The sequence below is a fragment of the Pteronotus mesoamericanus genome, unplaced genomic scaffold, assembly GCF_021234165.1.
Source record: "Pteronotus mesoamericanus isolate MK-2021 breed Mesoamerican mustached bat unplaced genomic scaffold, CSHL_Meso_final contig_657, whole genome shotgun sequence".
NCBI lineage: Eukaryota > Metazoa > Chordata > Mammalia > Chiroptera > Mormoopidae > Pteronotus > Pteronotus mesoamericanus.
Window position 1 is genome coordinate 2,164,003 of NW_026555229.1, and position 27,556 is coordinate 2,191,558.

Genomic DNA, 27,556 nt, shown 5'->3' on the forward strand with positions numbered 1-27,556 from the left:
AGATCCCTGCCCAAGCTTACAATTTAGCAGGCAAGACAAGCAGAAGACATAATAAATGATACTGTTTGCCAGAAACTGTGTTGATGGCTATGTAAAAAGAACAAGAAAGGGAAGTAAATAAGGAAGTTCTCTATTCCCATGAGCTAGCCTATCTTAGCGGGGAGGAGGATGGGGAAGAGGAAGAGGCAGGAAGGGCTGCTGTATTGCTTTATAAGCCCATGTTCCTTGTTGGAATTTTAAGCTAATTTCATGTATTACTTTGATAAAAATTAAGTTCTAACACTGCCGTAACTATATTGGGAGGTGAGGGTGGCAGGGTGAGCTAAGTTCTCTTTTGTCACTGAAGAAAACAGGACAAGGTTTTACAGTTAATAAGTCAAGAAAGGACTTACAGGCATATCATTCATTCAGCCATGTAGAGAAAACTAACAGAACAATTTAAAACAAAACAACCAAAAGAGTGAAAAGGCAGGGGGCTCTTGCATTTTTTAATAAGCCTTTTAGTATGTTTAAATTTTTAAAGTCATAATCTCGTGATTAAAAACCCCCACATTCTGCTGAGTCCTAGGGGACTTGGGGGGTGTTTTGGTGGTTTCTGTAGGGAGTGAGGGGGTGGTAGAGCAGGTAAGTTCTGCCTGCCTTCATCCAAACCCACTTTCTTTTGTTTTATGTAGTTGACTTCCATGCAAGATTTTGCTTGGACAAAGGGTTCTGCAGCTGAAATTGGTTTGAACTCCATGATCCCTTTTGGCTCTCACAATTAATGATGCTTTATAAGCACCTATTACCCTTTATGTCCATGCCTACGTGGTTTCTCAAAGAATTTCCATCATTTAATCAGCAGCCTTGCAGTCTTCCTCCAGTTGGCTATGGTTAGAAGTGATTGGTGTGTTCATGCCAGTTTGTTTGGTATGGGAGTGAGATTCTGCAGCCAGTCATTTAATGACTGTTCTGACGAGTGCCTCTGGGGCCACTGTTAGAACAGGGGCAGATGCCTTCTGGCATTCTCCCTGGCCTCCAAGACAGTGGCTGTAGTAAGGACAGGTAGCTTTTTGGCTAATAGTCCCCTGATGTCATTCCAGTATCTGCAGTTCCTCCTGGGGGAGCTGTGAATTCTTATAGAAACTTGCCTCCCACTCTACTTCCTCTAGGAGAGGGAGCGGGGTGTTGGGAGAGAGGGAGGGAGATTGAAAACAGACAGACTATGAATAAAGAATGGGAGGCAGCCCCTCATTTGCATAGTCACTTCCTAGTGACTCCACTTCCAGATACTGTTTTTAGGGTGGGTCCGCTCCATTCCTGTTTCTGCCTTTGCAATCACTTTTATTGCTGCCTGGCAGCTGCTTTCTTGAGTTTGAGGTTTAGGAGGTTCTGCATTTCCAGGCAACTTTCATGCTTTCTTGGCTTCGTACACCTCTCTTTATCTGTTGTCTGGGCGTGTTGACACTAGTCCTTGAAGACCAAACTCAAATGTCATACAGTTGTAAAACCTTTTCTGGATCCCAAGTCTGAGGCAACTAGCTCTACCTTAGCCCTTAATCACAGAGCCTGGTCACTGCTTAATACATTTTGGTGTTTTTGAGAGTTGGAAACATCCCATGGTCATCTGTCTGGCATACAGTAGCTGTTCCAGGTCTGTTCACTGAGCTAAATGAAGTGGGTTTGCTGATCTTTTCAGTGTTTCTGGAAATCTTATTGGGCCTGAAAGAAATGTCACTGTGGGAAGACCTCCAGCAAGGCATCTCCATAAATCTTGTTTTCTTCTTGAAAGACCCGATTTGGAAAAGTAAGGTAATGTCCAGAGAAAGCTTGGAGGGACCCTATCTGGGGAGGGAGAATTACTGTCACCATTTTATCGATCAGAGAATGGAAGCTCCGGGAGACTGAGACTTGTATTCCCGTGGAAAATAACAGAATGAGAGGTTGAAACCCATGTCCTCTGACTCCAGGGACACTGTTTCCTACCACACTCTTCCTCCTAGTCCCCGCAATGGTCCCTGAGGTGACACCATTTAACTTTCCAGACCACAGTTTCCCTCTCAAGCATTCATGCAATTGTTTTCCTTCCTGACCCAAGTGCTGAGGACGTCCCTGGCTCCTCTGCTTTTCCTTCATTTCCCTGAGATTTGCTAGATTTTCCCTGTCTGCTCTGCATTCCCAGGAGTTCATTTTCTTCTCATCTCTTTCCAGAGATCATGATTTCCAAGTCTTTCAGTTGGTTTCTTTCTCTGGCTGTGGTCTTTTTTTGGGGGGTGGTGGTGGAGACTTTCTAATGCAGCCATAGATTGGTGAATGATAACAGCGAATTCGTTAGTGGACCTTCTTTGATGTTATTTTGTGGGCAAACTCATTAATTTTGACAAAAACATCAAAGAGCCAGACTCTTGGATGGGACTGGTTGGTCCCAAGGCAGCTGGGTAATAATGATTAGTCAGATTAAATCTCAACATCTCCTCCTGCCTAAAAAGTTAAAGTCCCAGCGACTGGAGCGTGGGAACGTCCCATCCTGCAGCGTCCTGTCACGGCCTCGGGGCAGCAGGGCCGGAAACTCGCCCTGCCCTACACGTGGGCCTTTCTGCCGGCCTCCACTTTGTTGGGATTATTATAGCAACCCTGGAGGCGATGTAGTGATAAAGAGCTTTTGCCAGTAGGAGGTGCTGGATATTAAAAGGGGCCATTCATCCTTGTGCAGATGATCTCAAGGTTTTCTCTTGAGTCTTAGACTTGTAATTTCAATTACAAGCAGGAGGACACTCTTTGGGGCTATCCAGGAAAGTGCTGGCACCCTGTTTGGCACATAGCAAGCTTTTCATATAGGTTGAATGTACTTATCGAGGAAGGTCATGATGCAAGAAGTCTCTGGCTAGTTGAAGTGGAGTAAGGAGCAGAGAGCGCTCAGGTCTTTGCTTATGCTGCAAAACCTCCTAACTCATATCTCTGGCCACTTATTCTGCTTCTTCCATGGTATCATGATGGAAAATTGTGCTTCTCTCCAAAGCCATCCCCTCCATGTTTGCCCTGAGTCTCGCCCTCTTCCGACCTATCGATGTTTCCCTCGACACTCGATTATTCCTATCAGCATACATACAAGCTCTGATGTCTCCCATCTTAAGAGAGCCTGCCTGGCTCTTACTTCTCCCTCAAGCTGCCATGCTACTCTGCTCCTTTTACAGCAAAATGCCTCTACAGAGTTGTCCACACTCTCAATATCTCTGCTTCCTCTCCTTCATTCTAAATCAAACCTTCTGTAATGAAGATCTCATTCTCTTTCTCCACTAAAACAGCTCTCATCGGGATCACCAGGGACCTTGCTGCTGCTGTAGTTGGAAAAGGGGCCACATACTAAACTGGGCAAGCTCAGGGGAGGTTTGCATGGCGGCCTTACAAACCCAGAGATGGAAAATAACCACACGGTGTGGTCCAAACATAAAGATCCCTACCTAAAGTGGGTCATGGTGGGTAGTTACTTCCTAGGCCTGTAGCTACCTTGACAAAGGCCAGTCTTTACTTTTGAAATTGTCTATTGTCTTCGTGCATCTAAGATAACATGCCTTTGAAATATCAGAGTAATTTTCTTTTCCAGACCCCTTGAAGGCACAGCATGAGACCATGTTATCTTGTTGTCCACATACCATCTCTCTGTACTGTAAATGTTAACTATTCTATTCCCACCAATGTAAAAGAAGCATGTGTCTCCCTATATTGCTTTCTATCCAGTCTCAGAGATTTCCCTGCTTTGCTCTTTCTTGCCTCCTTAACCTACCACCAATAAATTTCATGTAATCCTTCTTAGGTTTCCTCCTTTGATTCTAATGTATAAAATAAGCCACAAAACTGCCATTCTCCAGAGCATTCTCTCAATTGAGATTTTTGCTTCCCTGCAATTGCCATCAAACTCTTATGAGACTTTTTCTTAGGCTGGACGTTCTTTTGTCGACACTGCCAAGTTCAATGGTCATTTCTCGGTCCTCATCTTTGTCTGCCATGTGAGGAGCATGTAGCACAGCTGGTAAGGCTCTGTTACCAGGTGTCTGGCTTGGCTTTAGGACACCACTCTCTCTTGGGTCTCCTCCTACTTTACTGGCCATCCTTTCAGTCTCCTTTTGCCTCCTCAACCTGTAAGTAACAAAGTGCCCAGGATCAGTTCTTCGATAATTTTTCTAGCTATACGCATCTCATTGAATCCCATGGTTTTAAATTTCATCCGCATAGTGATGAGTCCTGAAATTATATTTCCAACCTTCTCTCTCTCTTTAACCTTAAATACCTACTCTACTTAGATGCAAAATGTGCACATTAAACTTCAAACCTAAATCAACTAAACACATCTAAAACTCTGTATTCTCCATCCCTACTCAGCCCTTAGTCTTCCCTGCTCAGTAAATGGCAACTCTTCCTTTCGGTGGCTCAGATTTCAAAAACTTAGAATCATCTTTGACTCTCTTTCATAAAACACTCCCAATCTATCCACAGATCTTGTCAGTGTTCCCTTCACATCATATCTAGAGCATGGCTGCCTCTCACCACCTCCACCCTAGTCTAGGTCTCCACCATGTCTTGCCTATCAGCCTCCTAATGGGTCTCACTGCTTCTGTCCTAGCCTTCCCCAACCCTAGCACCCAGAGTAATCTTTAAACAAACAAACAAACAAAAAAAATCCAAAGCGATTAGATAATGCCACGCCTTTACTTTAAATCTTCTAAGGCTTGCCAGGTATCTCCTTTGCTGAATAAAATCCTAGGTCCTTATCAGGGCTGACAAGCCCTTTAAGACCTGGCTTCTGCTATCTCTGTGATCTCAGCTCCCATCTCTCTTCCCCTTGCTCACATTAGTCTAGCAATTCTTTGAAGATGCTAAACCCACTCCTGCCTCAGGGCCCTGTACTCTGCCTTCTAATCCTTATCGTCCTTTCGTCTGGTATCTGTACAATAAGTTCTCTCACTTCCTCCAGTCCTCTGTCCAAATTTCACCTTATCAAAAAAGCTTTGGCTATCCTTTCTAGAATAACCCCTCTTCTTTCCCTACCTCTGTCCCTCCTTCCCTCCCTCCCTCTCTCTTTCACACACTCTGTTTTATGCTTTATTTTCTTCCTAGCAATGATCATACATGGACAAATTTTATACAATTTGCTAATCTGTTGTTAACCCCATTAGTATGTAAGTTCAATAAGAACAGTCTGTGCATTTAGTCGTTGCTGTATCCTAAGCTCCTAGAAGAGTGCCTGATGCATAGTAAGAATCTGAAAAATATGCTGACTGAATGGATTTGTTGAATAAACTCATCCAGGTCTCTTGCCATCAGGTGAATTGAATGGTTTCCAGATGATTGTCTAATAAATATAATCAAAATTCAGTGTAAGGAACTGAGCAAGTTATACATAGAGAGAAGATAAGATTATGCATTTATTTCTTACCAGTGACCACCATGAGATTCAGTTATTTTCAGGTTGCTCCCTGATGCCAAATAATTTGTCAGACACAAAAACTACTTTGGCCTGTTGCTTATCCTTGGGGACTCAGTGTGTTCATCTGTGAAACAGGCAGTTGGAGATGTGGTTCCTGCTCTGCTAGTTTGTGGTCTGCAAGGTGCTGGAGGGAGGCAGTCCCATCAGGAGGGTCCACCTCACAGGGCCTGGCGCTTGACTGCCTATGTGTGAATCTTGCCTCCGTTCTTCATATGCCACCTGACCATGGGCAACTTACTCAGTTTCCTCCTTTGTAAAGTAGGAATAGTCAAAGAATAAGAATTCATTTAATTATGTATTATTGAATAATTCATTTACTTATTAAATAACTCATAATTCAACAATTTGTTTAACTCAAAGAATAACTGAGGATTACATATGATAATACACTTAAAGTTCTTAGCATATGGTTTGGCACATAGTAAGTGCTCGGTTCATGTTAGCTATTAAAAATGAAGAGTCTTAGGGGAAGTTCTGAAGGATGGGTGATTGCTATTAATGTGTCTTAGGGGCAATAATCTATCCTAGAATGTTAGATAATATGAAATCTTTAAAAGGATGGTAATAATGTGATTAGGTAGGAGAAAGCCCTTATTCTTAGGAGATGCCTAAGAATAAGGCATCTTGGTGATGTAAGAATAAAGCCTCACACTGTCACTGTCTAGTAATCTAGTCAAATATCCTCTGTTTCTATGTGTATCAAGCAATATGGTGAAGTGTTAACTGTTGAAGCTAGGTGACAGTACAGTTTATTGTATTTCAACTTTTCTGATGTTTGAAAATTTCAAACTACAAGGTTGAAGGACCAGAAAAAGTGAACCCTAGGAATAGTCTAGTTTAGCCCAACACGTTTTACAGAAAAAAGTTCAAATGTGAAGCATTTGCCTCAGGCCACACAGCTGGCGAAGCGTGAGTCAAAACCCAGTTGTCCTGGCGCCCATCCCTCGCTGTGCGTGGTTGCTGCTGCCGACCCTGAGGCAGCAGTGAGCGGCAGGGGAACACGCCCAGCTTCCCCTTAAAGACACTAGGGGTATTACAGGTGTGCAAAGAGGCACCTGTGTTGGTGTTTCCTTTTTGTTTACGAAGCAAAGAGCTCATCTGGTTGGAAGGCGTGATGTCGAAAATGTGAAGGCAGCACCAGGGCCAGACCTGTCATCCTTGAGGAGTGGCCGGACCGGTTTGGCACCGCCAGCGCATGGTTTTGAGCGGCGGTGCAGTGTGTGCCAACTCTGGGAATGCAGAGGAGAGAGCCAGAGGGGCGGGGCCAGGCTGGGAAGCGCGGTGGGGAGACCCCGGCTCCGAAAAAGAACGCAACCCCGTGGAGGCTGCAGGGCCTCGGTGGGGGAGGGGCTAGAGGGGGCGGGGCGTGGGAAAGGTGAGGATTCGAGGACGAACGGCCGAAGGTCCCCCGCGTCCCCCGCGTCCCCCGCGTCCCCCGCGTCCCCCGCGTCCCCCGCGTCCCCCGCGTCCCCCGCGTCCCCCGCGTCCCCCGCGTCTGTCCCCAGCACTGTGCGGTCCCCTACTCATCGGCCGGCGTCCGCCAGTCCCGGGAGGCCGCCGCCGGAGCGGAGCGAGCGCAGGGCTCGCCGCGCTCTCATTGGGGGCGGGGCGGGCAGGAGAGGCGGGGCCTCGGGCGGGCGGTGCGAGCGGAGCCTCTGGCCGCGGGCGGGGCGGCCCGGCGCGGGAGTCTGGGGGCCGCCGCTTCCCCCTCCCGGTCCGCGGAGGCGCCTGGCCCCTCCTCCCCCGCCGCCGACGCCGCTGTCGAACAGAAACCCGGCCGTTGCTTGCAGGAGCGGCGGCAGCCGGCGACCGACCCGGCGGTGAACAGCCTCGGGCGCGGCCTCGCCTCGCCCGCGTCAGTACCGCGGACAGCACAGCGGCCGGACCCGGGACTCAGGGGCCCGCTGGGCCGCCTGCCCACCCGCGCCGGGGCCGGGGCCGGGGCCGGGGCCGGAGGCGTCCCCATCAGCACCACGGACAGCGCAGAGGCTTCCGGCCCGCGTCAGCGCCGCTGACAGCCCCCCGTGACCAGCCCCTCAGCCGGCTTGCAGCGGTCAGCGCCCCCAGAACATGGCCACCGAGGTAGGGGGCGAGCACCTGTGCCCGGCTGCTGGGCGGGGAAGGATGACGGGGGTGCGGGGAGGGGAGGTGGGGTGGAGTGGAGTCGGGTAGGGTGGACGGGGTGGTTCCCCGGTCTGGTCCGGAGGGGAAAGGTGGGTGGTGCAACGGCAGTGGAGGAGCAAGTCTCCTCGCTGAGAGATCATCTCACCCCTGGCGTGTCAGTCTCCCCATCTGAGTCGTGAAGCTGTCCTTGCCACTTGTTGGCACGAGCGCCAGGGTCACTCCTGGGCTTCAGCTGGGGTTTCCCTTTCCCCTAGACTGCAAGTCCTGAAACCACTTCCCTGGAGGGTTGGAGGTGAGCCGAGGAGAGGGCATGCAGCTGGCTGCTGTTGCTATGTGTGCATCCACCCCGCTTCTGAGCCCCCAAACCTGGCTAAGGGATGACAGACCCACCTCCACATCAGCATTTCCTGCAGGGACCAGGGGAAGACCATGAATCCTCAGCCTAAGCCCCAATGGTTGGTTTTAATGAGCTGCCTACACTGAGCCCTGCTTTTGCGCCCTTACTTGCTTTTCACCCCGCTAGAGTTTCCTGTACCAAGGTGTCCATGTTTCTCCTGTGTCTGATGGGAGGAGCTACCTTCTTCAAGGTGTACCTATAGATGTGTCACCTTCAAGGGACTTAAAAGCAGAACCAAGGGACCTGTTGGCTAAGGGTAGAATCTACATGCAGTGCTTAACAGATCAGGAATTGTCTTCTCTACCTCCTCATTTCATGAGGGAAATGGAGCTCTTTATGTTCCTACTTAATAAGTGGTAAAGCTAACACATGGAGAAGGGGAGGACCTACTTGATAGTCACATAACATGTCAGCAGCAGAGCTGAAAGCTAGGACTAGAACTTGAGTCTTTTGCCTTCCTGGCCAGTGATTTTCTTTGAATTTTTTGAGTGGAACCCAGAACACCAGTGTCTCCCCAGTTCTGATGTTGACTTCTTTTGCGGTGTCTCCCCATTTACAACACAGCTGGAACATAAGCCATGGAGACAGCGGAGGCTTTTGAATGATTCTGTGCCTCTGGGCATCCTAGTGAGCAGTGTGACATCAATACTAAGTGTTATTGTTGTTATTCTGCTGCTATCGCCACCGCAGAACAACGTGCAGCTGCTTGGCATCACTGGGCTTTCTACAAGCACAGTGTTAGCTAGGAGAGCTTGTCCCTAGCTCCCTGGGAGGGGCAAGTCCTGAGCAGACCCGTGGAGCTTGGTTTCTAGGGTGGAGGGATGCAGAGTGCTCAGGGAGTGCCAAAGACACGGGGAAGAGGAGAAAGAACAAAGGAGAGATGGCCAAGGAGCTGGTCACCTTCCAGACAGGGCTGCCGGACTGCAGCAGAGGCCGCCGGTGTTAGGCAGGAAGGAAACTTCAGCCACGTGGGCACAGCTGGGCTAGCGGAGTGGACAGAAAAGGCAGCTACATTTGTGATGTGATCTGGCAGATTCCAAGGGGCCCATCTGTCCCAGCATGTCTCCCTCTCAGGTGTCCTAAGGTGCCCTCAGGTGCCCAGATTCCAACCAGGAAGCTCACATCTCTAGGCTGAGGCAGTGTTTCCAAGAGGCTGCTGTTAGGCATGTGTGACTCTGCCCAGGGAGAGGCTCTGCTCATCACACTTCTGTGAATCTAGCACCTTCCTATGTTCAAAGCACTCTCACATGTGTGATTTCCTTTGAGTCTTAGAGCAACCCTGTGAAGTGGGCAAGGATGGTATTATTATCCACAATTAACAGATGAGACAACTGAGGCTCAGAAGCTTGCCCTGTGAAGGAACCAAGGAAGGCATCATTATCTCATTTTACAGATGATGTAACTGGAGTGCTGAGACTTATAAAAAAAAAAAAAAGGCTAAAAATTAGCGGGGCTAGGACTAGAACTTGAGTCTTTTGCCTTCCTGGCCAGTGATTTTTTCTGGCTGTATTCAGGTGTATCAATTAGCCGGTTGTGTTGTGCAATAGAGAGGACAGCTCTGGAGGTCTTGACATGAAGTTTTGAAGGGGGAGGGGTGTAAAGGAGTTCAGGAATGGCTGGAGTGTACAGATTGGCCTGGCGGGGTCAGCAAGAGGACAGAGGATGCTCAGAAGGGATGGGGAGCTGAGGACCAATGTGGCCCAGTTCCCAATTTTGCCTTGGGTGGACTCTGATGGCAGCATGGAGGGAGGAAGCCTCAGCTCTGCCAAGGCACAGGACGTGCGCATTCTCTGGGCTGCAGAGTGAGTCATTCTCCCCAGGCTGTTTTTAATGTTAGGAATGAATTAAGATTACCAGGAAAAACCTGTTGGGAGAAGGAAAACCTCATGCTGCACTCCTGTGGCCATTCCCTTAGGATTCCGAATGTGAAGTCCTTAGCTCCAGCAGAAGATGCTTTGACGGGAGGAGAGGGGAAAGAGAGGAGAAGGGAGGAAAGGAAAGAGAGGGAGGGAGAGGACAGTGGGAGAGATCAAGAGAGAATTAAGACAGATTGGGTGTTTCTGGATCCCTGGATGGAAGGCAGGAAGCTGGGTCCTTTTTGCTTCCTAATTTCTGTTTAGGAGTCAGCATTAGGGGAGGGGTATGTGTAAGGAACTCAGAGGAAGGAGAAGCCTCCTGAGTGATACACTGACCTCATTTGGAAAACTGTAATGAGCCCATTTCCTGAGCAACAAACCTCCCAGTGAATGTGTGTCACTGGGAGCAGGGTCTGCCCGGATGGCCAAGGACAGCTAGGAAAAGCCCAGCTGGCAAAGGCTTCTCCAAGAGGAGGAGTTTGGCACCTAGGAGATTTTAAAATGCATCCAAGTGGCACTATGCAAGCAAGGTATTGGGAGGTTTGATCCCTGCGGCAGGGAGGTAACAACCACAGACAAAGGACCACGCTTGGGCTCTGCAGTTGTCTGAGAAGCAGGGAGGCCCTGTGCCCAGGTTTCTATCCCGAGGCCTGACTTGGCTGCCTGTGACTCACAATCCTTACTCCTCCTCCACAGTCTGGCCAGGCAGAGAGAGCACGACGTTGGCTCATCAGCTGCATCTCTTGATTCACAAATTGAGTCTCAAAAGCATCCTCTGGAATTAGCTGTTTTTAACGAGGATAGAGATGTGGGCCAGAGGGGGCCTCCTGTGTGTCTAGGGCAGACCAGGCCTGAGACTGCTCATCTGCACTCCAGTGCTTGCTTCTGCTCCCCTCAGCCAGGTTAGCTCTGTTGGGTGTACAGGCCCTGGATGTTTGACCTGGGGTACCGACTTTCCAGGCAGTCCCCTCGCCCTTTTCACACTGCAGTTTGAAAGTAGGTACCAGCAGGTCTCACCATTGGTGTTCTCCTTCTTTTTGCACTGCCCCTTGGTCCTGTCCTTACTCTGCTGCCAGCTGGCCAGGGGATAGGGCTGGGAGAGAGGGGAGGGGTAAGGAAGGGGAGGGGCAGATGAGAAGCCCAGGTGTCTGGGTCAGTGCTCAGGGGGGACCGCCCAGGGGAGACGCAGAAGCTGTGACCTCCGGGAGTGTGTGTGCATGTTCTGGGACCCTCTTGTGGGATTCCAGAGCATCATGAGCTTGGCTGAAAACTCCTTCCAGCCTCTCAAAAGCTAAGTAGCTGGCAAGTGGCTGGGCACCTGCCATGGGAGTCCTTATTCAGAAGTCCTGAACTGGCAGCTCTGGGAAGGAATCCGGTTCACAGGTGTGCCTTATGCGGTCTGCTTAGTGCTTATAAATATAAAGAAAACTTACTGGGAACATTTAAAAATCAGGATATTTGATAGTAAGGAAATCTGGATTTATGGCTTTTCTTTAAAAATCAGAATCACAACCTGGGCACACATTCTCACATGGCAACAACCTGGTGTGTTCTCGAGACAGGACACGCGTTCTCTAATTAGCCACAGTCCCCACCTGCCCTACTTCCATGCTTAGTCCCTGTAAACATTTGAATTCATAATCCTTGATGAGGCCTCTAGAATGTCAGAGCTGGGAAGGGCTTTACCAATTACAAACTTCCAACCTCTTCAGTTTCTAGTTGAAGAAGTGGAGGCGCAGAGAAGGGAAGATTGCAGGGTCCCGTGGTCAAGCCTAGCCCCAGGTTTCCTGCTCCTCGGTCAGTGGTCCGTCTTTCCATCAGAGCTGTTGGTACTTCACAACTGGGCCACCAGGGGTGGAGAGAGCCTGAGGTCTGCCATGCCATAAATCCTCCTCTTTGCTAAAGACAGAAGAGTCTGTGACATGGGTGTGCTCTACGTACGCCTGGGAAACAAACGTTCTGGCATGTAAAGTACATCTGTGATCCCGTCGTCTAGCAGCTCCTCAAGGCTCCACAAACACTGTCCAGGGAGGAGAGGAGATCCCTGGTCACCCAGAGTCAGGATAATGTCCTTAAGGCTCAGGATATTGTTAGGGTTGGTAAGGGTGTTGACCTTTCCCATGGTGGCTATTAGAGAACCCGTGAGTAAAAGCCAAAAGTAAATAGCACTGCATTATGTAAGGTAGCACCCTAAAATCTTAATGGCATAATGTAATAGATGTTTCCCACTCAGCAAGGTCCCAGACAGGTGTTCCTGATGAGCGAGCAGGTGTATCTCCTCCAGGCCGTGATTCAGGGACCCAAGCTCTTTTCAGCTTGTGGTTCCCCATCCTCAACACGTCTCCCTTGCTTTCTGTGGAAGGGGAAAGGTCACAGAGGAGTGGCTGGTCCTTATGAGCCAAGGCTATAAATGACATCTGTCACTTCCACTCACATTTCGTTTAGCCATATGGTCACACCTAACTGCAAGGGAGGCTGAGAATTAATTGAGCCGTGTGTCTAGGAGGAAGAAGAGGTGGCTGTGGTCAACGGCTAGCCAGTCATTGAGACACATACCTTCATGGTAGCTCACAGGGCGCGTGTGTGAATTCAGACAAAAGATTTTGGAGGGGAGGGAGCTGAGTCCCTGTCTGAATGGCTGAAGCACTGCTCTTTCCTTTTTTTTTTTTTTCCATTCTCACCATCACTTTTTTCTGGAATTAGATCCACTTTCAATTTCCCATGGACTACTGCAAAGATAGTCATCCCTCCATCTAGCCCCACACCCTAGTCTTGCTCACTTCCTGTGCACCATTCCCAAAGTCGCCAGCATTACCCTCCTGGGGCTGGGGGAATCTGTCCTCAACATGGCCTGGCTCATGGCAGTTGGTTTAGAAGGGCAGAGGAAGGCCACAGCTCCTTCCTTTTTCTTTTGAAAATAAAGCAGTATAAAACTTTAACTGAACAGAGCAGACACAATGATGAATAACTTATTTATATTAGCAAAACATTCTTTATTTTACAAAGTTATCATTGGATCCTAATAGGGGTTAAAAGGACTATCTCAATTGAAACCTTGGACTAGCGGGATCAAGAACTATTAAAACTAGAGGAGCACTTACACATTATTTCAGCAATTTTCAACCACTGTGCTGCAAGACGTACCATAGTGTGCTGCCAGAATTTTAGTAATTAGTTTATGTGTGCCATGAGATGAAAACGGTTGAAATCATGGCATTATTTAATCCAAACACAACACTTGGGGATTGCATCTCTTAGGCAGAGCAAGGTTCACCTGGATTTAGGAAGGTCTAGTATAGTGGTCATTCTCTGATTTGTATCTTTTCAGGACCTCATTCTACCAAGTATCTGCTCCTGCTACCATATTGACAATCTTGCTTTCATTACTTATTCTTTCCCTAGCTTTTAAGCAGCTTTTTTCTATCTTAAATCCTCTCCTCTAGGAACCAACCCTCCAGTAGTTTTTGATCTGATTCTCCTCTCTGTTATTCCCAGTGTTCTTATCTGATTTGCAAACCAACTCCATTCTTGCTGAAATCTGCCTCCAGTCATTTGAGTAGACTGCCTTCTCTGCTGTCTTTATTAGTTTGCACAAGTTTCTCCCTCTGTCTGTGTTGCCTCTTCCTCCCTCTTATTCCCTCCCTGACCTGGCTGCCCTTGCTCCTGCCACTGGCAACTCCTGGCCTTCCTTTATGACTCAACAGAGACCTCAGGAAGCCTTTCTGAGTCAGTGCTTCTGGGTAAGATGTTACTTCTCTGTGACATTTATCACAGTCAAATTCATTATATATTTACTTGTCTTCCTCCCTGGAGCTCACAGAATGTCTTCTGCTCGGCATCCCTACAGCTGGCAATAGTAGGGACTCAATAAATGAAAGCTGAGAGACTGAATGGATTCACCTTAATTACACAGAATGAACTGGCTGTGTGTTCACTCTGCCTTTGGGGCTTGGTCTCCGCGTGGTTCTAATGTCTGGCATATTTCACCCAGTGGGTTGCTTGTCTAGAACGTGGATGAGTGAGGCTGGAAGTGGAAGAAAGAGGCCCTGTTCTTCTGTGGAATTGAGCCCACCCCCCTCAAACACTGGAGTCTGTGTCGATTTTAAGTCTGCAGCTGTGTGGACAGGGGACAGGAGTTGCCCTACTCCTCCCTATCAGGGCGGGGAATTTCTTCCATGTCTGGCTTTAGCCCGCTTTATCCACAGTTTTCTCTGGGGGCTTAGACATGTGTGGGTCTCTTATGGTGAGAAGTGCTTGGCATAAAAACCATTCATGGTGCTCTCCGAGCCGGGCCATAACTTGGCCTGAATCCGAATCTCCCCCTGAGTTCATAGGCACAGCAGGTACTTCTCTGCTCCCCCCTCTCCCCACTCTCCCTTCTTCCAGCCCTGCTGTAAGCTCCACTCAGGGTTTGAGATTTCAGTCTTGTTCAGGCTGGGTTCCCTAAGCTAAAGGCTGACAGGTTGTGAACGTTTGATACTTGCTAAATGGATGAAAGCATGGAAGGTCCCACCGTGTGTGTGTGTGTGGGGGGGGGGTGTTGGGCAGTGGAGTGGAGGGAAAGAGGCAGAGAGAGAGAGAAGGATTCGCACCAGCCACCAGGAAGACTTTTCCTTAAGTTAAAATGTCTTTCTGACTCTGTTGATCTTTCCAGAACCCCTTGTTTTGGTTCAACTTTGGCTCAGCTTTGGCTCTGCTTCAGGCTTTTTCTAGACTTTTCTGGGATCGCTCGTGGCGTCTCCTGGGGTAAACTCTACAGTCCTGTGTCCTCATGACCTTCCTGGGGCACATGTAGGGTGGCCAACTTTTCACGGTTTGCTAGAAGCTTTCCTGATTTTAGCTTTGAAAGACCCACATCCCCGCAAACCCTGAGTCTCCGACAAACCCTTAAGGATGGTCACCGCAATGACATGTCAATCTCTATGTCTCGTCAGGTGCACAATCTGCAGGAGCTCCGGCGAAGTGCGTCGCTGGCCACCAAGGTCTTTATCCAGAGAGACTACAGTGATGGGACCATCTGCCAGTTCCAGACCAAATTCCCCCCAGAGCTGGACAGCCGGGTAAGGATGTCCTCTTTTTTTTTCTTTTTTTTTTTTGGCTGTGGGATTGTTTTTTTATTAAGTAACACAAACAGACAATCTTAATGGCTTATATATATTAAAGAAATTGAATCAATAATTTACAACTTTACAAAAGAGAAAGCATCAGGCTCAGATGGGTTCACTGATGAATTCCACCAAACATGTAAGGAAATTATACCTATTATCTACAATTTTTTTCAGAAGACACAAAACAGAGGGAATAATTCTTCACTTATTCTATAAGGCCAGAAAACTATAGACCAATATCTCTCATGAACATAGATGCAAAAATCTTCAATAAAATATTACCAAATTAAAACCAACACTGTATAAAAATGTATACACAGCAAATGGGATTTATCCCAGGTACGCATAGATGGTTCAACATTCAAAAATCAATTAATGTAATCCACCACATCAACAGGCTAATGAAGAAAATAATATGGTTATATCATTGTCGTCTTTTAAACCTGGAACACAGGCCACGATGCAGCCGAGGGGACTATTCAAGTATATTTCACTTGTTCAGCCACTTCACATGGAAGAATTAAAAACATCCTTAACACGGTCCTGCTGTTGCCTCGTTGACAGCTGGAACTGAAGAAACCTCAGATGTTTTCTAGCCCAGCAGCTCTCCAGTTTCAATCGCACGAGAATCACCTGGAGAACTTGTTAAACAAATTTCTGAGTCTTGTTGGATGATATTAGGTTGTTATCAGCGATGCTGGCCCAGTTTTTTGGCCTGGGTTCAGGAGCCCCCACTTTCTGGCAGCGTTCTCAATGCCACATCAGTTGTTTTCTGGGGAGCCTTAGAAATCCTGATGCCCTGGCCATCATCCAAGGCCTTTTCTCCCAGCACCTCCGTCCAGACTCAGCTTCCTGTGTGTCTCATGGGCTGCCGGCCCCTTGCAAGGCATCAGCTCTTTCTGCTGAGTTTTGCTCCTAGTTCTGGGGGCTCCTAGTAGCCTCCCTCCCAGGTTGCCATGGAGCTGGCCTGGGTTTGGGGGAGGGCAGAGGGCAGACCCCAAGCCTTTCTCTCAGCAGCCCAGGCAGATCTAAATGTGTCTGGGAAGGTGGGGCAGGCATGGCTTCTGCTGATCTGACCTTCTAACCAGCTTTGGGGGAGCCACATGGGTCTCCTCATCTTAGCACACCTGTCCTTTGCGGGGGAGTGACCCCTGGGGTAGAGCACAGGCCTTAGGTCAGGGGCCGAATGGCAGAATTTTCTCTACGTGTTCACTCTAGGTCTGTGTAGGGATGGTGGCCGGGAACGCCAAAGCTTCTGATTCTTTGTGGGGAGGGATTTTGTTCTACACAGGCTGGGAAGTCCCTAACCTGTGTGACGGGCAGTTCTGGTCCTGTGGGAGTGAGTGGGGAGCAGGGTGCTCTGAAGAATGTACAAACGGGTGACAGACACTTTGGCACCTGCTGGATTTGAAGCATGACCTTCCAATCCAGGCTGTCCAGTGTAAGGTTGCAGAGGCTGTCCCATGAAGAGCACAGACCTGGGTCAGAACTGCGTAACCTTGGACAAGTCCACTCAGCATTCAGCAAGCGTTTATGGAGCATCTCCTTTGCAATAGACACTGGGGATATAGGAGCAACTCATGGAGTTTATTTTCTATTAGAGTGTATAAAAAATAGAAAAAACAAACAAGTAAATATATAGTCAGTCAGTCAGGTGGTGACAAATACTAGAAAAATCAGGGGGAGGTCAAGGTAGACAGAGAGAGCAGAGGATAGGAATGGTTGGAGGTGGCGTGTTGTATAAGGTGAAACATGAAGTTAGGGGATGTGGCATTTTCAGGAAACAGCAGTGGCGTGGTCAGTGTGCCTAAAGTGGGGTCAGAGCGAGGCGGAGAGTAGGGGATGGGCTCAGTGGGGACACAGGGCCAGGCGTTGTAAGAACTTCCTGGACCTTACTAGGAGGTAGATGGGAAGACTTGGGAAGCTCTTGATCAGAGCTGTAACATGATCTGACTTTAACAGGCTTGCTGGGCTAGGGGCAGGGAGACCATTTAGGAGACCAGAGATGATAGTTGCCTGGACCATAGAGCAGAGCTTCATGAGTCCTCACTTGTGAAAGGGGATGATAGTCAGACTTCTCTGATGGAATTGTTATGAGGGTTAAATGAAATATGTAAAAAAAGGCCCAGCACATAGAAAGTGCTCAGTAAATATTAGCTATTATGATTATGGATGCAGCCAGGATAGCCACCCAGTTTTCTAAACACACGGGGCTGTTGTGTTCTCCACAAACTCTTGTCTAGAAGGAAGTGCCCCCTCCTGGGAGGACACCCTGAGGTCTCACCCAATCAATCTCATGCAGTTGAAGTCCCATCCAAACGTGGAGAGCCCCTGACAGCTGGGCTCTGAGCTCTCTCACAGCCATTGAAACATGGGTGGTATTGGGAAGACATAGTCACCGGAATTCTTGCCTAATCCCACTGTAGAAAACAATTACATTCACATTTAGGACATCATAGAAGTTTCATGTTTCTAAGGGAGGCCAAGTAGCCATTCTTACTCCCATTTTACAGATGTGGAAACTTAGGCTAGAGTAGTTAAGTCATTAGTCTGAGGTCACATAGCTAGTTGATGGCCAGGTCTCAACCCCATTTCTCCTGACTCCTGGTCCAGTGTCCTTTCTGCTCCATGGGCACCTGAGGCCTCTCTGGTCTTGCCTGTTTGCTGACCCCACCCCTGGTGTGGTCCTATCACTTTCCCCCGCCCCCAACAGGTGACTGTTCACACTCCAGGGAGGCTGACCTTGGCCTGGCTCCCTGTCCTCCTCTCCCTCTAGATTGAGCGGCAGCTCTTTGAGGAGACTGTGAAGACCCTCAACAGCTTCTATGCGGAGGCTGAGAAGATTGGGGGCAGCTCCTACCTGGAGGGCTGCCTGGCCTGCGCCACGGCCTACTTCATCTTCCTCTGCATGGAGACCCACTACGAGAAGGTACGCCCTCCCTTGCTGCCCTGCGTCCCCTTCCCCAGGCCTCCAGGCTGCACGCTCATCCTCAATTGGCCCCTGTCCTGGCAGGTTCTCAAGAAGATCTCCCGCTACATCCAAGAGCAGAATGAGAAGATCTTTGCCCCCCGAGGCCTCCTGCTCACAGACCCTGTTGAGCGTGGGATGAGGGTTGTATCCTTCCTGTCTGTTCTGTGTGGAGAGGTGGGGTGGGGCCCCGGGCTGCCAGCCAGTGGGGTCCGTGGTGAGGCTGCCAGGAGACAGGACCACCCTTGGGGCCTCTGCTCAGGGTTTTCCTGGGATTCCCCACATGTCTGGTCACCAGCCCTCCTCCCCCACCATAAGTTATTAGTGCTGCTTGTGAATTTCAGGGTTGGCTTTTATTTATTGAGCTGCATGTATTCAGTGCTTAGTACAAGCCAGATATCATATTAGGTGTGTTGAAACTATGGATCCATGTAATTCTCATAACACCCCTATAATTAGGTAACAGTTATTGTTTCCCTTTATACAACAGATGAGCACACTACCTTTAAATCACTAGCTCACAGCTTTGAGCCCAGGCCCACTCTTAACTAGGAGGCTGTACTGCCTCTGAAGGAATATGCAAATCTCCACTTATGTTTACATGTCCACAATCTCATATAAATCTCCTTAATCCTGTGTGGTGGGTCCTGTTGTCCCCCCTGCACAGGTGAGAAAAATGAGGTGGGGGGGTGCGGGGGAGGCTGGCCAAGGCTAAGGTAGAGGCCTGCTCACTCCACCTGGTGAAGCGTGCACACTCTCTACCCCAGTCAGCAGCAGCAGCAAGGATAGAATACTTAAAAAGTAAATTTCACTAGAAAATTGAGAAGAAAGATGAAAAAAACAAAACAAAACACGAATACCAAAATCTCATGCTTACGAAGCCCAGCAAGAGGCGCTTTTTATTACTGAGCTGGTACCATGTGCCAGGCACCAGCACGTGCTACTGAAGTCTCACAACAATCCCATGATTCTATTATTATCCCCATGTTACAGATGCGGTAACTGACAGGTAACAAGTGAATTGACTGGTCTAAGGTCACATAGCTCTAGAGTGAGCGAGGCGGAATCTGAACTCAGGACACAAAAGGCCTTGCATGTCCTGTATAATGACACCACATCCCGGGCACGTGATGTCCTGGGATTCAGTAATTAGAGACTAGAATGTGAGCTCCTGATGCTGGCTGGGCACCTGCACAGTGCCCGGCCCTGTAAGTCCCCGTAACTGCGTTGTGTGCGTGCCATGGGTCTTGGGGTCTGGCTCCCCAGGACTCTGCATTCTTACTGTCTAGGAAGCAGGGCCGCTCTGCCCTCCGCTCTCCAGCTGGCCTCCAGCAGAGGCCCCATCCAGCAGCCAGCAGCCCTCCTTAACGCTGCCCCAGATCGAGATCTCCATCTATGAGGACCGGTGCAGCAGTGGGAGCTCCAGCAGCGGCAGCAGCGGCAGCGGCAGCAGTGGTGGGGGCGGTGGGGCGGGGGCCCGGTGACTGGCCGAGAGTCCCTGCAGGGAGGTGTATGGCAGGACTGAGGGCCTTGCGGACCTTCGGCGGCTGCGCTACCAGAGCACCCGCTTCTGAGTCATTCTGGAGGCCCACCTGCTGCCCTGGGCGGGAGGCCAGCGTCTGGCCAGTGTTTCCTGCAGGCCATCAACCGCACCCCATGCCCATACCCTCTGGAAGGATAGTCCACTCCCTCATCTGGCTCTTCCCCATAGGGCTGGTCTGGGTCACACACAGGCTAGGGTGGGGACAGCACCATTTGGACAGGCCCTTTCTTCTGCAGCAACTCTCCCAATACCCCAGGGAGGCCCAGGTATGTCACACAGAGAATTCCCATCCTGCATGCTTCCTTGCCCCAAGTGCCATGTCCCCCAGGGCACTCTCCCCTTGGGGCCCCGCTCCCCCTGGCTGACTCCCAGTGTCCGTGCTTCCTGATGCCACCCCAGGGCCTCTGCCTGTCCATGATCCTGCCTCCATCTACTTTGAGGTCTGGGGAGACAGGAGTGGTCAGACTGTGGGTGCCATGGTGGAGAGCTAGCTGTTCAGTCCCCTTTCCCATCCCCACTCCTTGCCCACCCCCAGACCTGTGGCTTCTCTGCCCTCCACCCAAAGCCTGACGCCATCTCGGCCTTGCCAAGAAGCATCCAGCTCCTGAGACTTTGTAGGCCACCAGGTGCCGGTCATGGGACACACAGCCTGGGTCTCTAGGAAGCGTCTGGAGAAAGGCCTCATGGAGAGGTGTGGCCTGGGGGGCTTGATCCTCCAGAACCAAAGCCAACTTCCTGAGAGTAGAACCTGCCTCTATGTGAGAGTGAGTTGGTGTGCGTGTAGGCACGAACGGGAGTGCACCATGTGCATGAATGCACGTGTGTCTGTGTTGGTGCATGTGACTGCACCTGTGTGAGTGTACACGTGTGAGTGCACCTGTGCGTGACAGTGCACATGTGCGTGACAGTGCGCTTGCGCGTTCCCCTTGGCTGCTAGGTCAATGGCTGCCCCTCTCTGCATCTGGTCTTCTCTTCCTGCGCGATGGTCTGTGGCTGCTTCCCGGCTGGGTCCAGTTGTCCCTCTGTAGATAAATGTCCTAATGCCCCCTTGCCCGTTGTCCCCGGGGCTGCTAGCTTGGCTTTCCTTCCAGGCCTTTTCCCTACCTGCAGGGTTCTCCCCACTGTCTGGCTCTACTGTGTACATTCTAGCAGAAGAGAAGTTGGGGTTCAAGAGAGCAGAGCCAACCTTCTGGGGCCTTCCACGCCCCTGTCCCAGCCCCCCATGACCAGGCAACAGGGCCACAGATGCTGCATATCCAGCCCACGCAGGCTCCAGGGCTCACCGAGGCTGTGTAGGTGAGGCTGCCTCAGACATCCACAGGGGCCGGCAGCCTGCAGGGGAAAAGGCAAACCCCTTCCTTGAAAGGAAAGAGGGGCATCCAGCCCACCAGTCCCTGCCTGCCCAGGCTCAGTGGGAAGGAAGCTGCCCCGTCCTGGTGTCCTGGTGTCCTGAAGATGGAGAAAAGGAGGTTGCCTGCCTTCGGTGGCAGGAGGTGCTAGAAGTGGAAATGAAAGACCAGCCACTGCAGGTAGCTTTCTGAAACCAAAGAGGGACCTGATTTTCTTTGGACACAGGAGCAGCGTGTGGGAAGGAGGTGCCTGCCCAGAGAGCTGGAGAGGGTGTCCCAGCCCCTGCGCCCAAGCGAGTTTTGCCTGATCCAAGAATCGCCCCAGAGAGCTGCAGTCCGGTGGGCTCCACATAGCCCCCTGACCCTGGGCCCGGCCTGTGCCCACCCTGGCCCACTGTGTGACTGGGCCTTGTGTCGGACCGGTGCTTCTCCACTGGGATGGCTAGGCACAGGTGATGCGGTGGCCTTTGGTTTTACTATTTCTTTTTCCAATAAAAGGAAATGCTCAGCTTGAGGCTCTGCACTTTCTCTCCCCATGTGACAGAGGACCAGTTCTGTGCTCCAGCATCATGGAGGGGAGGGGAAGGGAGGAAAGGGGAGTGCCTCCCTCGCACACCTCACGCAGAGCAGGTGGGGCCAAGTGTGTTCTGGAAGAGGCAGCAGGCCCCGACACTGCAGGGTGGGCCCTGTCTTCTCAGAGCTTGTGGTCTAGCAGGGCGGCCGACATTCTAGATCTTCTAAGCTGTAGTCTAAACGGGGCTCTGTGGCCTTGGGTGGGGGGACAGGACAGGCTTCGTCAGGCCCCAGGGAGCAGAGGAACCTCCAGCAGCTCTGGGCTGCTTCTCCCACCTCATTGCCAGGGGACTCCACTTTCCGGATTCCTTTGGCCAAAGGAGGTGGGGGTGGGGGGGCCGGCGGGTGGCAGGGGTGGGGTGGGGCGGGGCGGTGGTTGAAAATCACCGTTTACAGAAGCTCGTGGTGCCCCCGAGTGGCGGAATCGTATACTGCACCCAGAAATCAGTGGCCTGAGCCAGAGTCACTCAGCTGTGGAAAACTCCCCATGACCCCCAAACCAGCAGCTTCTCCTACCTTCAAGGACTTTACTGTGGCTTCCAGAGGCATGGGTCAAAGGTAGAGTCAGGATGATGGTAACTCTCCCTACAGCCAGTCCCTGGAGGGGGGTGGTGGGTGTGTGCTGGGGCCAGGGCATGGGTGTGGCAGCCTGGGAAACCCCACCTCCCTTCTCCGCAGCTCCAGAAGGACTTACAGTGAGGAGGGTCTCTGCAGGAAGGACCCCCACTGATTTGGGCTTTACTATTCACCAAGGATGAAGGCCGTGCAAATGCCACTCCAAGTCAGATCTGAATTGGAGCTCCTGCTTCGTGAGAGTAGCACGTGGTGGAGACTCCTGGAGCCTCAGTTTTCCCAGCTGCAAAATAGGGATACTATTGCTTTACAAAATTGCTTGGACCAGTGCTTCTCATGCTTGGCTGCAATCGATGTTACTTGGGGAGCCAGAAAACCTGCCAATGCCTGGTTCTATTCCCAGATTTCACTGTTCTGGGGTGCAGCCTGGGCAGCAGGGTTTTTCAAAGTTCCCCTGGAGATTCTAGTGTAAAAGTGTGGTGTCAGCTGGCTACTAGATTTATCAGCGTGATCACTTAGCAAATTACAATAATGTCCAATCCCTGGGTTATACACCTGAAACTAACATTGTATGTCAACTGTAATTGAAAAATAAAAAATTAAGAAAAAGAAAGGCAAGGGGGAGAGCCCCTGGTTTGAGCAGTACTTGGAGACTAGGAGCTCTTCCCAGGCCTCTGAAAATGTCTGACACCTGAATGAAAAGTTTATGGGTTTCATGAAAGCAGCCAGACACAAAATGAGTATGAACTCTGCAATTCCATTCATAAAAAAATTCGAATACAGGCAAAACTAATCTATAGCGTTAGCATTGGGATAGCGGCTGCCCTGGCGTAGGGCACAATGAACGGAAGGAGGCCTGGTGGGCTCCTGGGTGCCCACGAGGCTCTTTCTTGAGCAGAGGCCAGTTGCACAGGTGTGCTCACTCTGTGAGAATTCACCGAGCTGTACGTTTAAGATATGTGTATTTTTCTGAACATATGGTACATTTCAATAAAATTTACCAAAAAGGTTTATTGGCTCCAAAATAGGAAAAGAAAGCACAAAATTGAAAATGTTTTATTACATATCTACAAAATATAACATCGTGTCAGTCAGCTGCAATTCAATTTGATGTATGTGTGTGCGAATGTAATTTAATGGGGGCTGTGGATATATATGAAAATATTTGATACGACGAGGGGTGGGATGTCCAATAGAGAAGGTCCTTAGTGCCTAACAAAATCCTGAAACAGCCCTGGCTGGTGTGGCTCAATGGATTGAGTGCAGGCCTGCAAACCGAAAGGTCAAAAGGTTGTAGGTTTGATTGTTGGGGGCATGTGAGAGGCAATCGATAGATATCTCTCACACGTTGATATTTCCCTTTCTCCCTCCCTTACCCTCTCTCTAAAAATGTAAATAAATAAAATCTTAAAAAAAAATCTTAAAAAAAAAGAGAGAGAATCCTACAATAGTGCAGGCTTAATACCAGAGGCTCTTAACCTCGACCCACCCCCTCTGCACTTGTCTGCAAATTGACGTAACCGTGTGGGAAGACAATCCAAGGCTTTCAGGAGATTCTCGGAAGGGTTTGCGACTCCCGCCCCCAACCCTGCCACCTCACAAAAGGTTGAGAACACCTGGTTTAGAGGAACCAGTGCGAAACTGACCGCAGGTGTCCCGTAGTCAGTTTCTTTCCTTCCTGTCAGAGTCTAGCCCTCTGAGGTTCCCACCTGACCCTTCTCAGGTGACTGTGGGAGACTTATTTTTTTGGCAGCGCCCAGGGCACTGTGCTGAGCTCACAGCTCTTCCTCTAAGAGGCTGTTTTTGTTTTTGTTTTTTTTTCTAATTTTTTTATTGTTGTTCAATTACAGTTGTCCCCATTTTTCCCCAATTGCTCTCCCCTATTGCTCTCCCCTGCTTTGCCCACCCTCCCTCCCACCACATTCAGTTCTCTCCAGCAGCATTATCCTTGTCCATGGGCCCCTTATACATGATCCTTGACGTACCCCTTCCCCTTAAGAGGTTGTTTTAAGGGCCTATCTGGGATGGCTGAGCTCGGCCTGCAGCATCCTGGAGCTGCCCTGGGACTTGCACTTTCGAATCGGGGATGATAGAGGAGGCGGAAGAGTATGAAGGCAATCAGAGGGCTGCACCAGTTCATGGACCCTCAGTAATTCACTTAACTATCCTGAGTCTCAGCTTCATCATTTGTAAAATGAGAGCATTATGTCAATGCATCTTTATAAATAGTAGTCTGTTTCTCCAATCTAAGATATTGTTATTGCTGAAGTGACGCTAGGACCTCATTATACGGTGGCCTCATGATACAGATTTATAGCCAGATTTCCGATTCTTACATAGAATAAACAGACATTTATCCACGGGTTCACTGATTCCCTAATATAAGCCAGGAGCATTCGTGTACATTAGTATTCCATTTAGCTCTCTAACACTCTGGTGGGTGATTATATGTGAATTCTTATTTTACAGATGAGAAAACTGATGTTCCACGTGGCTAGGTAACTTGACGAGCGCCCACAGCTAAGAGCAAAGACTTGGACCTAAGTGTCTGACCCAAATCCTGCTCTCATTCTGCCAGGGTGTCCTAGTCAGATGAAAGACCCCATCCTACCTGGATTGATTCCTATAGATTTCGGGTCCAAAGAGAAGCATGTGGGCAAATGCAGACACAGAAAAATTAGGTTGGCAGGGGCAGGAAGGGGCTAGTTATTTTGGAATAATGGAAGTTATCAATTTCTGTAATGGAAAAGGGGGTGGGGTCCAGGTACCGCCTGAGAGCAGTGCTGAGCAAGGAGCCGGAAGGAGGAGGGGTTGTACGCAGTTTACGAGACTCTGTGGATGGTGATGGCCTTCCTCGCTCTGTCCCCAGTTCCCCTGTAAACTCTTGAAGGGTGGCGATCTTATCTTACTCATTTCCAACTCTGCCCTCCCCATCCCAGGTGCCTGTCACAGTGCCTCACCCTTGGCAGGTGAATGGGAAATGTAGCCCATGGCAGGTTAGCAGGAAGAGATAAGAATGTACAAACGTGTAATCCTCAGGCCCCTGGGGCAACGCGCCCCTGAGAAGCAGCTTAGGCAGAGGCAGGCAGGTGAGTGGTCCCGGAATAACACAGTTGAAGGGCAGTGGCCGTGACCCTAGGCTTTGCCCGGTGTGGGGCAGCTGCTTTCAGTGCTGTTGCCATGGCCGTGATCTGGTGGATCATGATCTCCACCTGTTCTGGGGAGGGCGAGGAGGAAGTGTGTGCCCCACCTCGCTCAAGCCCTGCCTGGTGCTCCCTGAATGTCATTATTTTGAGGTGGGGCTGATGCTTTGCCTGGAACGTCTGGGTCTGGAGCCCTAGAGAGTGAAGTACAGCAGGCGGATGGATGGATGGGTACAGAGAAGATGGGTGCCAGCAGATGACTGATGGATCGGAGGTGATCGAGAAGGCTGCCTGACTTGAGATGGATGCCCGCAGACACTGGAGAGGCGTGTGGATGGATGGGTACTGACTGGCCCCGTGCTCCCCGGTGCAGATCTAATACAGGGCATGAGCTCTTCACAGGGAAGATGCTGTGTAACCTGGTCCCAAAATGAACCCCGCATTTATAACTCTGAGTAATGGATGTGTCTTGTTAGGAAGGATTCTCATAGGTCCAATATTGCCCTGGTTAATGACTTTACGGACTGGTGTCAAGGCACTGCTAGAAGTAGAATCAGGGCTGAAGGGCCTGGGACAGGTTTTATGATATGATCTGCATTTTATCAATACAGGCCCTGCACTGAGCACCTGCCATGCTTTAGGACCGTGAGGGCTCCCAACAGCTCTGTGAGGTTGTTATGGCTCTATTTTGTGGATAGAGAAACTTGAGGCTCTTGAATGTGAAACAGCTTATGTCAAGTCTCTAACAGAGTGTAGGTGGTGTGCCTGGGACTCAAGCCCAAGCCCTTCTGATCTCAGAGTCTCGGGGGAAGAGAAAATTTTAAGGACAGATGAAAGGCAGGAAGGAGGGTGGGAGGGCTGTAGGGTTTCTGGATCATGTAAGAAAGAATGTGGCATTTTGGCACAAGAGATACCTTCTGTGTTGGGGTGAGGCTTTGAGACCTCCCAGTTTCTTCTCTCCCTTTCCTCGTTGTCTCTGCCTTCAAGGCCTGTAATCTTGAGCCCAGGGACTGGAAAGTGCAGAGAAAGTATATATGGGGTTTACCATCCTCCCTTCGGACTAAGTTTGTCCCTCTGGCAAGGTCCCCGTGAGCAGCTGGGGTATATACATGATTGTGCTTTTTTCCTTTCCAAGAAGTTCTGCACCCAGGTCTGGGGCAGAGGGAGGGGAGTTAGTCCTTTTGCCGAGGTGGGGTGCCTTAAATGTTCTAGGGGGCCAATCTTTCATGGCTGCCCTGGGGCTGCCAATGAAGGAGAATGAGCTACCTTTAGAGGAATTCCTGGGGGCCTTAGACTTTCCTCCGGCAGGCAGGCCGAGGTCGTGAGCTTCCGGCCAGGGACTTCCTGGGAAGGAGGGACACGGATTCTCCTTCTGTCCTCACCCTCACCCGCTACGGTCCTGACCCTGCCCGCAGCCTCGCTTCTCCCAGCTGGGCACAGGACCCCCTCTGCACCTGGCCGGTTAATGCCTGCATTAGGGTCGTTCATCGTGGCTGTGCTCCAGGGTCTGGGCATGGTTCCTCCGGGCACTTGGTGGGCACTTACCCTGACTCTGATCTGTATCAGCACAAGGGAAAGAACAAGGGCTACACCCACCCCCCCACCCACCCACCCGCTCACCCACCCCACTCACCATGTTTCTGAAATTGTTGGTACAATTGTGCTTGTGAAAGGCTTGAGCTTCCTGGACAGGAGGGAGGGTGGGCAAGGAAGACAGGAAGGAATCCGATTCCCGGCTAGGCTGTGGTCCTCGGGAAGTTACTACTCTTTTTGGGCCTCAGTTTCCTCATCTAAAAAGGATGGGGATGGGGCAATGGGGCAGGGCTAGGCGACGTCTCAAGTGTCTCCAGATTTAGTGGTCTAGGGTTCTGTGATGGTCCAGGGCACAATGCCCAGGCCAGTTCGCTAGTCCCCCGTGACCCCTGCTCCACGCAGCCCAGTTGCTGTCATGCCCTCCCTGCTCCGTTTGCCTTATTTTATGATTATTCTCTTTGGCAATGGCACCGCCTGAGAACTAAGCTGAGCAAGCACAGCACCCGCCCCCGCCCCCGCCCCCCACCAGAGGGTTTGCTCTGCTCCCTATGGCTGTGTTGAGGTCTCTTCCCTGCAAAGCAGTCAGCTCCCTGTGGGCGGCTAGCTTCCTCTCCATCTCCCCATTGCAGACTCCCAGGTGACCTGGGCCACCGCAGGATGTGCAGGGGGCATGTAAGCTTTGGCATTAAGTAAATCTGGGCTCCGTCCTAAACTTCGCTACTGAATAACATTTCTAATTTACGGAGGGCTTACCCTGTGCCAGGCACCACGCCATGTGTTTTATATCAGTTTGTTTAATACCACAACTCTGTGAGTAGGTATTATCCTCATTTGACAGATGAAAAAGTTGAGTTCAAGGGCAGGTCACCTATCCTTTGCTCAAATGCCTCCTTGTCAGCGATGCCCATCCTGACCCGCCCTATTT

General features: G+C 50.2%; 1 protein-coding gene across 6 annotated transcripts in view; it reads left to right on the plus strand.

The window, feature by feature from the left end:
• Positions 1-7,415: 7,415 nt before the first annotated feature.
• Positions 7,416-27,556, plus strand: part of GOLGA7B (golgin A7 family member B) — a 39,177-nt gene continuing 19,036 nt past the window's right edge. The window contains exons 1-6 of one of the 6 annotated variants that reach the window (XR_008529777.1): positions 7,416-7,546; positions 14,776-14,901; positions 17,726-17,878; positions 17,963-18,064; positions 19,297-20,756; positions 21,036-21,228. Coding sequence is in view for 2 of the 6 variants with exons in the window: in XM_054581323.1 (XP_054437298.1) it covers positions 7,535-7,546; positions 14,776-14,901; positions 17,726-17,878; positions 17,963-18,064; positions 19,297-19,401 (498 nt within the window). In the remaining 4 variants the exon portion in view is untranslated. Of the gene's footprint in view, positions 7,547-14,775; positions 14,902-17,725; positions 17,879-17,962; positions 18,065-19,296; positions 21,229-27,556 lie in introns of those variants that run through there. The other 5 variants (XR_008529778.1, XR_008529779.1, XR_008529780.1 and 2 more) reach the window with 5 other exon arrangements.